This window comes from Heterocephalus glaber, unplaced genomic scaffold, assembly GCF_053883595.1.
Source record: "Heterocephalus glaber isolate CG9 unplaced genomic scaffold, H.glaber_assembly_v1.0 deba00000738, whole genome shotgun sequence".
Taxonomy (NCBI): Eukaryota; Metazoa; Chordata; class Mammalia; order Rodentia; family Bathyergidae; genus Heterocephalus; species Heterocephalus glaber.
Window position 1 is genome coordinate 16,692,592 of NW_028258161.1, and position 16,716 is coordinate 16,709,307.

The 16,716-nt window shown below is 45.4% G+C and overlaps 1 protein-coding gene across 3 annotated transcripts in view; it reads right to left on the minus strand.

The window, feature by feature from the left end:
* Positions 1-306: 306 nt before the first annotated feature.
* The window catches only part of Fam171a1 (family with sequence similarity 171 member A1), a 140,938-nt gene continuing 124,528 nt past the window's right edge, over positions 307-16,716 (minus strand). For all 3 annotated transcript variants that reach the window (XM_021241952.2, XM_004861747.3, XM_021241951.2), the window contains 3 exons: positions 7,699-7,815; positions 3,844-3,958; positions 307-3,211 (listed from right to left, as the gene is read on the minus strand). In XM_021241952.2, coding sequence (XP_021097611.2) covers positions 1,525-3,211; positions 3,844-3,958; positions 7,699-7,815 — 1,919 coding nt within the window. In that variant the 3' untranslated portion in view covers positions 307-1,524. The remainder of the gene's footprint in view (positions 3,212-3,843; positions 3,959-7,698; positions 7,816-16,716) is intronic.

A 16,716-nucleotide genomic window follows, 5' to 3' on the forward strand; every position in this document is an offset into this window, starting at 1 on the left:
GTAATTTTGATGAACAGTAGTACATATCCGGTATGACTCTGGTCATTTTAATGAAATCTTCAAGCTGTTCCAAGATGGATCAATATTGAACATAAAACACACCTCTCCTTACCTGAAATACAATAGAATGTTACTTTGTATTCTTAAAAGAAACTAGAGACAAATGTTTCAACCTTCTTGGAAATTTCTAAGTGCCTTTGTGTTTGTAAGTCCAACAATCACATTGAAGGCTGTCAAAGGAATAACAGTCTTACAAACAATTTTGCGACAGATACTGGCTCAGAATGAATTAAAATGACCACAAAATAGTTTTTCTTTTGAGTTTATTTTGAATTTTTCATTTTTGGATAACCAAGCAGCTCTTTAAGGAGAATGCGCAGAAGAGTCATTCTGGCACTTTTGGATAGTACAATAAGATTTTTTTAATAGTCACATTCAGTCCCCTTGCTCAGTCCATACTCTCATGTTTGGTGACCAAGATAAGCCCATAAGATTCCAGAGATAATACGCAGTCATATATACAAACAGCCAGTAAAACCCTAATGGTGGCTAGTGGCCAAAGGGATGAAGGAGCAAAGGGCATCTCTAAAGTGTCCTCTAGTCTATCTTAGCTAACAAAACCCACATTACACATGATAACTAGAGTACACTGCATTGAAAAGAGAATGCTGAGCACAAATGGCACTTGGTAGCATGCAGTTTAAAGAAAAGGGGCATCATTTATAATTTTATGTAAAATCCACGCAGTTCAATTAGAGGGGTTAAGAAAAACCAAAACAATGAAGGACTGTGTGTTTTCACTGTAAAAAAAGGCACTTGGAGTTAATGGGACCAGAATTGAAGGACTCTTAGCTGATAAAAATTTCAGTACAATTTCATTAAAAGCCTTGGATGTTAGGAGATGACACGCAGGAGTTCCTGAAGGGAGACACTGAAGTAAACCACTAAGAAGGAGACTAGATTAAAATGAGGGAATAAAATTTTTACAACCAAATTGTACTTTTTTTTAAAAAAGGAAGAAAACCTAACCAAAGCAAAACCTAAGCAAAGTAAGACAAAGAAGCAGCAATGCATAGCTTTCCCTTGAGATAATGCCTGCCTTGGGACACTAAGTGCCACCCTAACTTCTCAGGAGTAACTTCACGGTAGCATTATTGAGATACAATGGATTCAAGCAATGCAAAAAGAATTTCTTCTGTTCCCAGAATCTGAAGGAGAACAGAGGTGATCCCTGGAGCACAGAACGTCCCGTGCAGTTTTCCAGCGTCCCTCGCTGTGGCGGACACATCAAGTCCGGGAACAACATTTAGACATTTCTTCCAGCCCCCACCCTGGGGTGCAGCATGGCTCAGAGTCATCCTCTATTCTGAGCAACAGCTTTAATTCCTTTCTGCCATCAGCACTGCAGTGTCAGCGCAGTCAACGTCCACTTCTGCAGCTGTCACTGGTCAGCCTCCTCCACAAACAGGTAAGACAGGATATTTGGCAATTTTCCATTCCACAACTGGGTGGCTCTGCGATGGCTCATTTAATGTTAAACGCCATGAGGGGTCTCTCCTCCCGTTTCTGCCAGGGGCTCTTCTTGTCTTCTCCTTGGTCATCATCATCGTCATCCTCTTCCTCTTCCTCATGAGCAGATCTTCTCTGGAGGGGACTGGCTAACAGCTCCGGGGGTGCATCTGATGTTCGTCTGGTGGTCTCCTCCTGCAGGCTGGGCAACTGCCCCCCACTCCTGCGACTTGAGCTTTCCAGCAGGCACCGCAGTGCACTGTCCTCGGGGGTGCATACGGTGGTCCCGCACTCACTGCCACTCTGGTCCATGTCATCTAGGTACACGAGCTGAGTGTAGGCAGTGCTGTCTGGGGCTCTGGGCTCTTTCTGCTGGTGCTCCTGGACAGCAGGGTGGCTCTGCTGGAGAGACAAAGGGTCTCCCCTTCCCTTCCGGGCAGATTTTGGTTCATTCATATCCACACCAGAGTCCAAACTGGCATCATTACTTCCATTCCTCCCAGCTCTTTGGAGATCAATGTATGAATGTCTGACATGAGCATTGGACCTTCCGTCCAGGGAGACAAACCAGGCCCGGGGGTGTGGTAGTGGTTTCCCACCCCCAAGTTCCATCAGTGCCTTTTCAGTCAGAAGCTGCACCTCACTGTTCATTTGAGCCAAAGCGGCATCATTCAAAGATGCTGGGATGGACAGAGACTCTGACATGGATGTGTTCTGCGGGCTCCACTCCCGAGTGCCTGCCTCCTGCAGGTGCTGTTGCGAGATGGTCTGGGAGGACAGAGGCTGGCCTTGCATCTGGGTGGCTGGGTGTGGGAAGATCCCTGCGTGAGGGTTAGAGAGCTCGGCCTGTCGTCTCCCAATGTCCAGCTGCGGGTCTGCTGGGACAACCAGAGGCTGGCTGACATAGGAGTGGTCCCCTGGGAGTTTCATGTAGTGAGCGGGAATGACCAGGGCGGGCAGCACTTTTCTGTACACACTGTCATTGACCTGGTCCACAGAGCTACAGCAGATCAACTGGCCTGGCCTTGGGAAAGATGTAGGTCTCTCCAGGTGATCGACTGATCTTGACATACATTCAGTGGGTCTGCGGTCCAGCAGCTGCTCTTTTTCAGGGGACGAAGGCGTGGGGTAGATGTGTTCCTGAACGGCGAGTTTGCTTCCTGCGGATGCCGGCCCTTCTTGGTCCTGCTTTCCAAATAAAGGCTGAGAGAGCACAGTGCTGTAGCTGCCCCTGTAGCCATCAGGGCCTGGGGACTCATAGCCTTCTCTTCCCATAGGGTTTCTGGCTTTCAAGGGAAAAATCTCCATGGACTTATGACGGTCCTTCCCCAGCGTCCCGCTCGGTGTCAGGTTGTCAAAGGAGGTTTGGCTTTTGTCTTCTTCCTTGTGGGACAGCAGCTCCTCTCGGGAGCTGAATTCTGGAGAGGTGCTGTAGGAGAGCTTCAGCATGGGCATGTGCAGGTCCCCCTCTCCACTGGGGGACCTCATTTCTCGATGGGCCCCACTCATCAGCTCCTTTGTGCCCGGGGCTTCTGGGCGACCATGGCTGGTGACAGACAGTGGGCCGGGGAATTCTGAGGCCCGACGAGAAAACAGCAAGTTGATGTGTGACATGGAAGTGGATTGGTCCCGTCTGGAACTCTCCAGGGCTGTGGGAAGTTGCAGCTTTCTGTGGTGCTGACGGGGTTTCAAGCACTTCCTCCTGCGACCAAAGACACAATGCAAACCGTAGGTTAGAGGTTCTCACAGTGGGAAAGCACTGAAAAGTTGCAGGTAAGGTCCTAATTCTTAATTTCTTCAAGGAAAAACAAAACAAAGCAACTAATCAGTGGCCAGAAGCATCATTCCACACCCACATCCTTATGCTAACCCAGAGCAATCTGGAGATTTCATTCTCAGGCTCTTAGAAGAACACCAAGTAATTAATTCAAAAGCGGTTACCCCAGAGTCAAGAATGAACATCTTCACTAACCGAACAGACATGACATCAAAGTAAGAATAATTCTTCTTTGATCTTGGGAGTATCATTTCTCAACAGCAGCGGGCATATTCTGAATGAATCATCTATTTGGGAATTCTCATATATTCTCTCATACTCATGATTCATTCAGAATATTGTCAAATACTTTTTAATAATTATTCTCCTAAGGAATGACATCTACAGCATGCTGTATACATCCTGATTCAGATCACATATTTGAATTCCTGAATTTTTAAAAAAGGAGAACAAAAAGAACCTCAATTTAGAAAAAGAAAACAAAAAGACTTCCAATCAGTGCTTCCAAATACCAAACTGTATAAGCAAGTCTACATTAAAAAATCATATCACTTTACCTGCAATAATATAAAAGGAGACACAGCAAAACCAAAAGTATGAAAGCCATTCCTCCTAAAATGGCCAAAAGAAACACCGTGTGATACGTGGTAATGTCCTGTGTTACGATGGGACCTAGAAGGTCAGAAAATGGCATTTTAGATTTTTGAATACCTTTAAATAAAAAGAGGGATAATTAGTTGAGAACATACACAGTATGATCAACAATTACGGTGAATGTTTAAATTTAAATTTTTTTTACAATAACAGACACATTATCATTAATCTTTCTTAAAATATTCCCTGCCCACTTTGAACACACTCATCCCATCATTTTGCCTGCTTTCTGAAGCAGCTCTGGATTCTTCTTTCATGAATGTCTTTAGTTGTGTTGCACTGCTACCTCGATGTTCTAAGTTGATCCGAAATGTTTACCTTCTGTAGTCATTTTGACTTTGTAGAGAAGTCCCACAGTGCTAGATCCTGTGAAAAAGGTGGATGAGGACACTCAAGAATGTTTTTGCAACCCTGCATTGCCATTGGATGGCACTCAGCAGCAGCATTCCCTCTAGTTTTGATCACACCTCATAGACACCCGGGAAAGAGGACTCCAGAACTGGTTCAGAAAGGGGCCAGGATGATGGGAGAGTGTTCAAAGAGAGGAAGATTATTCTGGGGGGGGGTTAATGGCACTGCTTCTTTTACTGCAATAAATTTTTTAAAATTTAAACATTCACCGTATATTCTGATTTCCCCTTCTAATGTCTTTTCTTATCCTTCTTGGCTGGGGCATAGAGCAGTGGCCAGATGAGAATGTCCTTTGGACAGTCATTGTGTTCTGTGATTAACACTTGTGGAGGGTTCCGTGGCCAGTAGCACTTTTGAGTCCGGTGTGTCCAGGGGCCGTCCTGAGCTGAGGGGTGAGTCTTGCTGGGCCGCATGCTCAGCATTCCAGCCACATGCTCTTTTATTGAAATAAAATGAACGCAGGGTAATGTAAAGAGATGGTCTGGGCATCTGGTGACTTTATATGACAGGTAGAAAAGAAAATACAAGATTTTATTCTCACTTTTCAGGGCAATTATCACTGTGTAGACTGTTCTTTGTCTAAATGAGTCAAGCTTATGACATGAACGTATTAAAAAGTCAACAACTAAGTGTCAAATATGATCAAAATGCTTTCTACTTAAAAAAATAAGTATTTCTCTATAATACAGTTTTTAAAAGACAAACCTTACATGGCCACAGACCTCTTTAAAAATTACACATGAGATAAAAATGTTTTCTTTCTAAATTTACATTGTAAAGAATCCTAAGAGGGGTGTTCCGTTCATATGCTTCATGTTTAAGAGTAGTACAAATCTGTCTCAATGTTCCTGGTAACAGACTGACAACAAAAACCCTCTGCAAACTGTGATTTTGGGGCTCTTATTATTGTCCAGTATCCTGGCAGTGGACCAGTACAAGGGAAGGAACAAACTGGTAGCCTGGTTATGACTGCTAAAAACCATGAACCATTGTTTATTTTTAATTTTTTCCCCAGTACTGGGGATTGAGTCCTGGGCCTTCACAGTGAGCTGCATTCCCAGTCCCCTTTTTAATGTTTTATTTTCAGACAGAGTCTCACTGAGTCACGAAGGTGCCCAGGCTGGGCTCAGATTTGGGATTCTCCTGTCTCAGCCTCCTGGAGTGCTGGGATCACAGGCCTGTGGCACCACACCTTGCTTTGATACCCTAAAAGACAGATTTCTTTGGAAATCTTTTAAAGGAGGCAAATTTCCTAATTCAAAGGCTAGACAGACCCATGAAGGTTTACTAGTTTTTGAAAAAAAGGTGACAGGGCTGGGGATTTAGCTCAGTGGTTGTGGTTCTGCTGCCTGCCTTGAAGCACAAGGTCCTGAGTTCGATCTCTGATTAAAAAAAAAAAAAAAGAACAGAAAAGAAAAAAGGTGACATTTTGTAAGCCCACCCAAAAACTTCATTCTCTCCCCAAACAGAATTCACTTCAGAGGGGTGGGAGGGTGGGGTTAATATTTATAAAGTGAGAAAATGACTAGATAAAGCCTTTTAGGAGCCACAGTGAAACCCTGGAACTCAGGCTTAATCCCCAGCACCACCACACACACACACACACACACACACACACACACACACACACACACACACACAGGCAAGACCTCTTGGGTACTTACGAAAATCATTTCCAGGTAAGTGAAACTTGGTCTGTTAAGTGCTCACAATGTATTTTAACCTCTGCCCTTGGGAATTGGCATAAAATTCATCACTGTTCTCTCTCTCACTTTTAAACAGAGAAATTAAAGAACAAAACTCCAATTATTTTCTCCTGGGTGTTGAGTTCATGATCACTGGAATTTGTCTGAACAGCAGAAGCCATCGAGGTGGCTACCAACACGGGTGTCTGCACAGCAAGTACCAACACACGCTGTGCTGCACGTGCTGCTTTCTGCCTGTCTGTTTGCTGGAGACTGAACCCAGGGCTCACACTTTCCAACTGCATCCTAACCATTCTACTTTTTATTCTGGGACAAGCTCTTCTTAAGCGGCTGAGGCTGCTCTTGAACTCGCGATCTTTCTGCCTTGACCTCCCAAGTTGCTGGGATTGCAGGTGCGTGCGCTCCACTGTGCCTGGTGCTCTGTAGCTTTTCATAGCTTTGGGTCTCTTCCTTCTCTGCGGGGACGCTCCTAGGATCGTTTCTCTTTACAAAAGCATGTATTAGTCTGCTTATGATGGAAAAATGTCAGCCAGTCTTTTGAAATATATGTAAAATAAAAGTTCACATTAATGTGTGGGCTTTGTGGCCTCTATTTTGGTATAAAGAATTTCTTTTCCTTTTCTCTTTAGTTATACACTTTGATGTTCGAGTTAGAACAGTGGGGCGTTTCTGCATCTGGTTCACGCTTTCATGGCCACGAGTGCAAATAATCAAGGAAAACACCCGTGAGGTGTGAAGTTTCTCAGTGCGGAAGTACAGGCGATGTGACCAACTTTCCCGCTTCTTTCTAGGGAGCCTCCCCACGCTAGTTACTCTGGGAGTCCAGGCCTTAATTCCAGTCATTGTTCCGTGGCTAACTACTCTGACGCTTCCACTTAGGAGCTGCCTTCATGTTTTATCTTCAAGACAGCTTTTAATATAGCACGTTTTGGCCGCACTCACACCCACCTTATTCACCAGATTTGGTGTGCATAACTTTTACAATGTGCTAAAAAATAAAGATTTGCCAGTGGTCCAGGTGATACAGATTCTAACGACAAGTGCAGCTATGGAAACGCTCGCTGGAAATAACTCTGAGATGCCCATCTTGAAAAATCAAGTCTGGAATGTTCACTGGGATAATAAATAAGCTTAAGAAACACACTTTGAGTCGGGTTCTGAAAACTCTGAGTTAATTCACATACCCTAAGTGGAGATTATTCTTTTGACCATAAAGTAATTAGTTTGTATCTAAGTCTTTTGGAAATGTCAGATCAGACGTGACCCTCAAGGAGCCCCCAGTGGTGATTTTCTGGGGGTCATGTAGTGTGCTCTTCCACACACACTCCCCTCTTCCAGGCCACAGCTGTTGCAGGAGCTATGGAGAAGGTCTCAGTGCCCTCTGTGGGGTTCTGATTAAGAATTTCCGCTGGAAGCTGTCTGAGCAAAGCGGAGCCAGGAGACAGGACTGTTTCCATGCATTTTTCTCATCCTAGATCGGAATGTTCTAACCAGCACCTTTGTACACCATTTCATTTTCAAACGTTTATGCATTTTTGAACAGGATGTTATCTCTTTACTACAGTTATTTTCAAAAGCATACTTAGCCTGAGCCCTCAAAGCAATTGCTCCCCATCATCACCAGGATCGGCTTCGTGTTACCTGGGATGGGAGGAGACATGGCTGCCACCCAGTACCCCAGCTGGGGGGCAATGTATGTCCACGTGAGCTGGCTGCCCTCCTGGTGCACGAGGCCCAGACCACTCTTCAGCCACGTTCCTGTAGGATTCAGAACAGAACTTCAGCTATATGCATGCTAAATTCCTATTTAAGGCTTAAGCACTTGTAAAAGTCATCTTAAATATCACATTCATAATTCATTCTACAGTCCGGACAGTGAAATTATCATCTAAGGATTGCATACAGCATTCTGTAAAAATTCCTTGCAACTTCCCTTCAGGGAAAAAGTTGAACAATTTTAGTTGTTCTCTGCCTTCCCAATCAAATTAACTTCAGCCACTTTATCTAACGTTCCTCTTTCCAAACAGAGATAATTTTGGCAGGAACATCTGGAGTCCAGAAGTAGAATAACAGCAGTGTGTTAGGGGTTGATGGACGTGGGAAGCAGGGGAGAAGTTAGCACTGTTTCTCATCTTCACCCTTGAGCAAGGGAGCCAGTTCCCTAACCCACACAGGCTAGGTCACAATCACTTGGGAAAGTTTTTAAAAATATAGATTCCTTGACCCAAATCTTTGTAAATCTTGACTCAGTAAGGCTGGCTTAGGTGAGTATTTTGAAAAGCTTCGCAGGTTCTGATGTTAGGAAGTACCATGTAAATCAGAAGCCTGTGCTCCATCTGTAGCTATTACTTTAGCTTACATTTACCATCAACGAACACTTGGCATGCACTCACTGGTGACAGACAGTATCTGCATCTCATGCACATTCTCTATAATTCTCACAACAGCCCTATGCGGCAGGGTTTAGTTTCCCCCTTTGGATGGGGACATCGAGGACTAGTGAGTTCACAAAGTTTCCAAGGCCTATCAGTACTGGAGAGCACAGCACAATGGGACCTACACCTGTCTGACCTCAAGAAGAGGCCATTTCTTTTTTCTTTTCTTTTTAAAAAAATATTGGGGATTGGACTCAGGGCTCTTGCAGTGAGCTATATCCCTAGCCTTTTTCTTATTTTTTTATTTTGAGACAGTGTCTTGACTAAGTCACTAAGTTGCTCAAGCTGGGCTAGATCTTGTGATTCTTCTGCCTCAGCCTCCAGGAGTGCTGGAATTACAGGTATGTACCATTGTTCCTGGCTCCAGTTATTACTTCTGCTCTGTCATGATGCGTTCCTCCACATCTTCCCAAGGTCTGGGTACTTTGTTACTGGTTATTCTGTGGGATTTGTAGGTGCAGACCCACTGAGGGAGATTGAGTTCCCAGTCCAAATGGCAGCCTTGGGGTCACCTGCAGAGCAACCTCTGAGGCTTGGAATGCCATAGTGGGTGGAAGGGAAAGGTGACGTGGGCTGAGCTCTTCCCCAGCTCAAGTTCACCCACCCTGCCCCACAGCATGAGGCATGGGTTGTATACACAGGGCTGCTACACAGCCCACCTGCTCCTATGATGCGCTACCGGAGGTGGCCCTATGTGTGTGACCCTGCGGCACGCCAGGCCTCAGCAGACCAAGTGCGCCACAGATTCATTCCTCATGGATCCAAATCCCTGCCTCTGCAGGTGCGCACGTCGTTGAGGCAATGTTGGGTATTTTTTCCTCCCAGAAGAAACAATACTTGGGCTGCTTCTAGGCCCTATCAGTTGCCATAGCAACATTCAAACGCAGTGGGTGGAAAGGTGCCTCCAATCTCACAGCCCCCTGCTCTGCTCGGCTGGCAGCTACACAAAGTGGGAAGGTGGGAGCATCTCGCAGGCAAGTGCTGTGCATTCTCCAGCCTTCCATGTGGGTGCCTTTCAGGCTAGAGCAGAACAGAAACCAAAAGTCTTCCAAGATGGGTATGAGAACACAGTTACCCCAATGCAGATTCATTTCCTGAACGGTGTCAACCCATAGACCTTTCAGCAGCAGAAAGAATCGCTCCTTCCAAGGAGCTCCTAAGGCTACGAAACAAGATGGAGTAAGAAATTTTCTCTGCAGGGAGAGCACGCGTTCTTTGTGCTTCCATTTCCTGTCCTTCCCAGGCTGCTCTGTCCTGACTTGCACAGCATACCCACCCCGCTCCTGTGTGCTCCCCCAGCAGCAGCACGGCAGACCCCTGGATCAGCCAGGAAGCGCGCACACTAATTGGTTTGCACTGTTCCCCAGATGAGATTCTTGAGTCACTTCTCTTCCAACCGGGTGGTTGTTATTTAGGCTAAACAGGAACTGAGGGTAGAAGCTGCACGCTGAGTCCTAACTCCTTCATTCATGACTCAAACCCCACCTGTATCCTCGAGGTACTTCTGCCTTTTACAACACAAGAAGATTAAAAGGCACAGATCTAAGATTTCCCCAGGCTGTGGTGGCACATGCCATAAGCCCCACACTTGAGAGCTTGAGTCAGGACGATCATGAATTTGAGGCCAGCTTAGACTAGAGAGGGAGCCCAAGGCCAGCTCAGAATACAGTGATAGCCTAGAATACAGAGAGGAACCATTCATAAAAAAATTCTCCAAGTTACATTTGGGGTAAGCCAGGCAGGGTGATGGACAGACCAACATAAGCCACGCTGCTGACCGTCCCTGAGTCCAGCCTGGAAGACCAACGGAGGGGCAGTGGTAGTGGTGGTGCTGGTAGAAGTCAGAAAGGCCATCAACTAAAGAAGACACAGCTGCCTTGGGAGCACCCTGAGGGACAGTGCTGCCCGGGGCAGTGGATAAGCGTCAGGGTAGATTTAGCTTTGATGAGTGAACAGGACTTGGGGGGGCGGGGACCAGGAGAAGGAAGAGGGCATTCTGGGAAAGAGAAGAGCAGACAAAGGCAGAAGGATGGGTGGAGGGAGCAGCTGTGTCACTGCTGAGAAGTGCAGCATCCACCGGGGTGGGGCTTCAAATGCCACTAGCAACAGGAGGCCACTGAATCTTCGACAAAGACAAAGGCAAGGCATGGTGGCTTTCTGCCACCTGCCTCCTACTGCCTATCACACCTCTTCCTGAGTTCTTGCCAGCCCAATACATACTTCTACCCAGGGCTACAGCTTTGCCTGTTATTGTGGCTCCAACCTGGTGCAGCTTTTCTCTTTTCCAAAAGTCTACCCATCTTTCAAGATTTAAATCAAGCCATGGGTTTGTTAGAGACCTATTACATTTAGATCTGCCATGCGTGGCATTCCTAGGGCAAGTGTTACTATATCTCAATTTTTCAAAAACATGTGTTGTTAACTATGGTTCCAGGTCTCATCTCCACCATTACACTGCAGGCTCCAAGAGTGTAGCCTGTACCTCTTGTTCCTCTTGTCTTATCAGCTCCTAGAAATATCCACAGGGCAAGAACTCAACAGTACTTCACGCTGAGTGACACCTAGAGGCACAACCCAAAAAATAACATCAGGTAAATTATCTATGAACAGCCTGGTGTGGCAGGCAGGAAAGACATCTCCGTGGAAGTGTGACTTAAATGGGATGCTACCCTTCCAAACTCAAGGTAACAAAGCCAGCAGGGGCGGAGTAATTGACTTTGGCATAAATTCTCTGTAAAATGTACACACACAGCCAGTGACTACAATGTGACACTGTTTCAGAATTCAACAATCATCCTGTCGCTGGCAAAAGCATTTTCCAAGTTTGCTGTATTTTGCGGGAAGAAATGAGCTACAGGGAATGCCAGAATTAATGAATTATGTACCACAAACACACGCTTCCCATTACTGGGACCCCGATGCTGCTGCAGGACGAGGGCTGTTTCTCCACCTGGGCAACGGGCAAACATGAAATCTTTGCACTCCAGCCTGGGAAATGAGGCTGGTGTTCTTTACAGGTGACAATGTTGGCAGAGCAAACAAACCTCTTAGAGTCTCTTCTGTTGCATAAAGCTATGTGGCACCTGGGAGCTGCAGCCAGGATGCTAACAGAGGGGAAGGAACTTGCATGTGTGGGGGCAGCAGGCACTGCTCAGCAGAACAGGGAAGGGATTGAAGTGCTCGCGCTATATACACCACCGAAAGCGTCAGCACCACGACTGCTTGCTGTTCTCTAGTCAGCTCACCTGCCACTGGGTGTGGTGGGCTCCGGATGCCTGGATATTCCTGGGCAGCACATCTGCCCAAAGGGCTGTCCCGGGCAGCTCCTGACCTCTGTGATCCACACACAGGGCAGCCTCTCGTGTCACACCAGGGCCTGGCACAGCTGCCTCCTCAGCTCACTTCCGCTGGGCTTCTTTCTCTGCCTCCCCCACCTACCCCTTCCCAGCAGCCTCCTGATCCCTTCCTAGGACTCCGTGGCTGTTAGGGGGGAATTCTGACTTCACTGGTTTTGGCATTGCCCTGGTGATGGGTGGAGCCCTCTTCTAGGTGGGTCCTGGAGTGTGGACTCGAGGTCCACGTCTGGTCCTTGGCCCCATCCACTTGGGCATTGCTCCCCTGCTCTGTTTCCTGCTGTCCTGAACTAAACAGCTTTGCTGCCCCATGCCTTTCCAACATGATTTTTCTGCCTGAGACCCAGCTGACCATGGACTGAAACTGTGAGCAAGTTAATCCTCCCCTCTTTTAAGTTCTGGGTGTTGGGTATCATCTCAGTGACAGGAAAGCTGACCAGTGTGAGTCCTCAACAGCAGGCAGCCAGGGTGGGGAGGGGGAGTTGTGCGATCATTTGGTGAAGCCAGTCAGACCCTGCACTTCCTTGTGCCCCGCAGCCCCAGCCAGGGTGCCAGGCCTGGTCATGTGCTAACCCCCTGGCAGCATCAAGGCGTGAAGTTCCACATGACTGAAGTGTCTACATCATCAGGTTCAAAAAGTCTTTAGTGCACCTGAACTCTCTCCAGTGGAATCTTAAAAGGAATGAATATATAAAGCAGGTTTTTACCCCAGTGGTAAAGTTCTCTGCATGAAAGTGGGCAGAGGTCATGCTCCATGGCAACCCCGAGGACCCCTCTGAAGCATGGTCTACAAGCAGCTCTCTACGTTTGCCAACAAAGACAGTCCTTATTGCTGATTTTAAAACTGCCCTTTACTCCTGTCTTAGAAAAGAAAAAACAACTTTGATTTCATACGGTAGCTCAGTGTTACATTTATGACCAACGTACTGAGCTAGGTTTCAATGTGCATGCTGTTGGGAACAGAGCTGAACATCATGGCCATGCCTGATCTTATGATTCAGGGTCCTACTTACCCTTGTGTTTACTTCCCTGTTCTCCCACATTCCTGTGTTCCTGTTGTCAAGCTTTGCTCCTTCACTACCACCAGCCCCCAGCTCACACGTGGGACATCACCCACCTTCCAGAACTGTCTGGAATGACATATTACAGGCAGTGTCGGGGACAGGAGAACAAAACTGCTGTTTAACAGCGCTACTCAGAATCCAGTTTCAGCATTTTCTGTCTACATCATCATTCTCTAGAGTCAAACCTTACACCATGGAAAGGCTGAATTTTGTCTTTTGATACAGGGGATTGAATCCACGGCTTTGTGTATGCTGGGCGAGTGCTCCACCACTGCGCTAGCCCTTTTAAACTTATTTTGAGACAGTCTAAGGTGCCCGGGCTAGCCTCAACCTTGCAATCTCCCTGCCTCAGTCTCCCGGTTGCTGGTTTTATGGATATGTACTACCACACCCAGCTAAGAGATATTTTTAACAAATAATGTGTTAAAATATCACCCTCATTGTTTAGAAATGAGTTAGTTATGTGTTCAGCAGGCAGTGTCCATTGTGAACGAAGCACCACATGCCCACAATACGGAAGGGACATTTAACTACAGTGATTATTAGGCCTGGCAGACAAGGAGGGGAGACCCCCACGCTTGTCTGTGAGATGGGATGGTGTCTCCTAGTGGTCACCACAGGAACCGCTTTCCCACTTAGGGCTACTAAGCGATAATGATGTCCACTTTTATTTGCTTTGTTTTGTTTTCTGAAGCAGGGTCTCGCCACGGAGTTCAGGCTGGCCTTGAACTTAGTGTGCAGCCCAGGTTGGCCTTGAACTCACAGCAATCCTCCTGCCTCAGCCTCCTGAGTGCTAGAATTACAGGCCTGGCTTTTTATTTGCAACATATAAAGAAAAGTCAGATAAAAAATTGAACAGATGGCTGTAAAAAGGCAAAATAACTCTACAATGTGAGAAAAGGCTCACCCAAAACACAATGCCTAATGTCAATAGTCGGAGGAGTTCAGATTCACTTTGTTTCTCCTGCCTTGCACATTTATTCTGCCTCAACGTGCTGGGAACAGCCCAAATAGCTCATCTCAAGAAGCTCCTGGTAATAAGCAGAAAGAGCTGGCTTTCTGGCACTATGGAATTTGGAAAGGAAACTGGGAGTGAAAACCTACACCTTACTCAACAGGCTCCATGCTGAGGCTGGCACCTGGCATGTCAGCCAACACACAGGAACACACATCACTGCTCTCATGGTAACATCTGTCGGACCTCAGAACACTGAGCAGAGCAACGTCCAGTACTATGAAGGGCCCATGGAGCACAGATGACTTCCGTGGCATCAGAGAGCCCCACATGTGAACCCTGGCTTTGCCACTTTCTATCTGTGTGACCGGAGAACATAGCACAGATGGCCCAGAAGAGGGGCACAGCGCCCTTCACTGTGTCACGGAGCCAATGGAAAAATCCCGGAGCCGTCAGCCTCCCAGTTTATAATAAACAGCCCCAACATTTAATCATTTGCGGTTGGGGATTCTACTTCTTGCAGTTAACATGTCCTACATGACGGTTTTTCTCTGAATGAGGCTGGAGTGATTTTTAGGTCTATAAGATGGGCCTCAGGAAGAAATTGCATAATCTTTCAGAACATCCATCTCAAAAGATGCTGTCAATTAAAAGCTGATTATCGGGAGTAAGGGTTTATTTTAGGGCAGAGCACTTGGCAAGCATGTGTGATAGCCTGGGTTACATCCCCAGGAATACAAAAGTAGTGAGTACTAGCACTGCGAAACCCAGCTGTTTCTATACTTGCGCCCAAATTCTCATTGTGAAATGTTTGCGGACATTCGGGATGAGAGCTGAGCTCACTGCACAGACAGACATGAATGAGGAGCCTGTGCTTGTCCTGCCTCTTGGCTAAGCTCTGGCCAGTGACCGTCTCCACACCTGGGCTGTGGTGTTGTTCTCGCCAAGTAATCACCACACAGTGAGCATGAGCTCACTGGAGGAGCAATCTTCTTAGGAAGCCACATCTCTCAGGTCCAAAGCAAGCTGCTTGATCAAACTCAAGACCTTCCGCTTGCAAGGCCAGCCGCAGAACCACTGAGCTAAATCCCTGGCCCAAGCTGCTCTTCTTGGCATCACCATTATCGCTGTTCCAAGCCCTGAATATGCTGGATTTCTTTAGGAGCCACATGACTTACTTTTTAGGGCTTTCATTTGTGTTATTTCAGACTATAATCCCTTTTGTAATTTTCTACTAACTGTATGTACACTGAAGTATCAAGATCTATTTTATTGCATACTTTCACAAACCTGGCACAGGACCATTCAGTAAAATCAAAATATAAAGTTATCAGCCCTTAAGCCACATTCAACAGTATGGCAGAAACAGTGATAATTGCTACACTTCAATGATATTGTACAATAGCCTCCAAATTAGTCTATGGCTTTGAACTCTTAGAATTAATAACTAAATTCAGTAATGCAGCAGGACACAAAATTAACACACAAAAAATCAATAGCATTCCCATATACTAATAATGAACCCACTAAGAAAGAAATTAGAATAAAAGAATTTAATTAAAAAATACTATTCACAATAGCACAAAGAAAAATTAAACACTTAGGAATTAACGTAAATAAGGAAATGAAAGACCTCTACAATGAAAACTACAGCACTCTGAAAAAGGAAATAGAAGAGGACATCAGAAAAATGAAAGATATACCCTGTTCCTGGACATACAGAACAAATACAGTCAAAATGGCCACACTTCCAAAACTGATATACAGATTTAATCCCAATCAAAGTTCCAACAGCATTCTTCACAGAAATGGAGAAAACAATGCTGAAATTTGTATGGAACCAGAAGAGACCAGAATAGCAAAAGCAATCCAGGGTAACAAGAGGGATTATAATACTGGACTTCAAATTATATTACAAAGCTATTGTGATAAAAACAGCATGGTACTGGCACAAATACAGATATGAGGATCAATGGAACAGAGTAGGAAGCAGAAACAAGTATTCAACTATTTGATCTTTGATAAAGGGGCCAAACACACACTAGAGGAAAGATAGCCTTTGTAATAAACAGTGTTGGGAAAACTAGCTAACGTGAAATTGACTCCAGACCCATATTTTTCACCATGTACTAAAGTAAAATCAAAATGGATAGAAGAAATAATTGTTAAAACAGAAACAACCTGCTGGAAGCAAAAATAGGTAAAGCTCTTGAAGTCATAGGCATAGACAAAGACTTTCTGAACAGAACCGTGGTTGCACAGGAAATAGTCCTGAGAATCAACAAATGGAATCACATCAAATTAAAAAGCTTCTGCATAGCAAAAGAGACCACCAACAGAGTGAAAAGACAACCTACAGAATGGGAAAAAATGTTTTCAGCTATTCCTCAGACGAAGACTACTATCTAGAATATATAAAGAACTCAAAAAAATTAGACCCCCCCATTAAAAAATCCAATAAAAAATGGGCAAATGAAAGGAACAGACACCTCACAGAAGAAGCACAAATGGCTATTAAATACATGAAGAAATGTGCAACATCACTGGCCATTAGAGAAATGCAAATTAAAATGACACAGATTCCATTTTACTCCAGAAAGAATGGCCATCATCAAGAAATCAATAATAACAAATGCTGGCAAGGCTGTGGAGTAAAAGAAATCCTTCTATACTACTGGTGGGAGTGTAAACTAGTACAGTCACTTCGGAAATCAGTATGCAGATTCCTCAAAAAACTAAAAGTAGAAATTCCATTTGACCCTGCTGTTCCTCTTCTAGCTATCTTCCTGTAGGAACAGGGGTCTGTAGACAAGCAAATAAAATATAGGGGCCTCCTTAGGTCTTCTAGATCA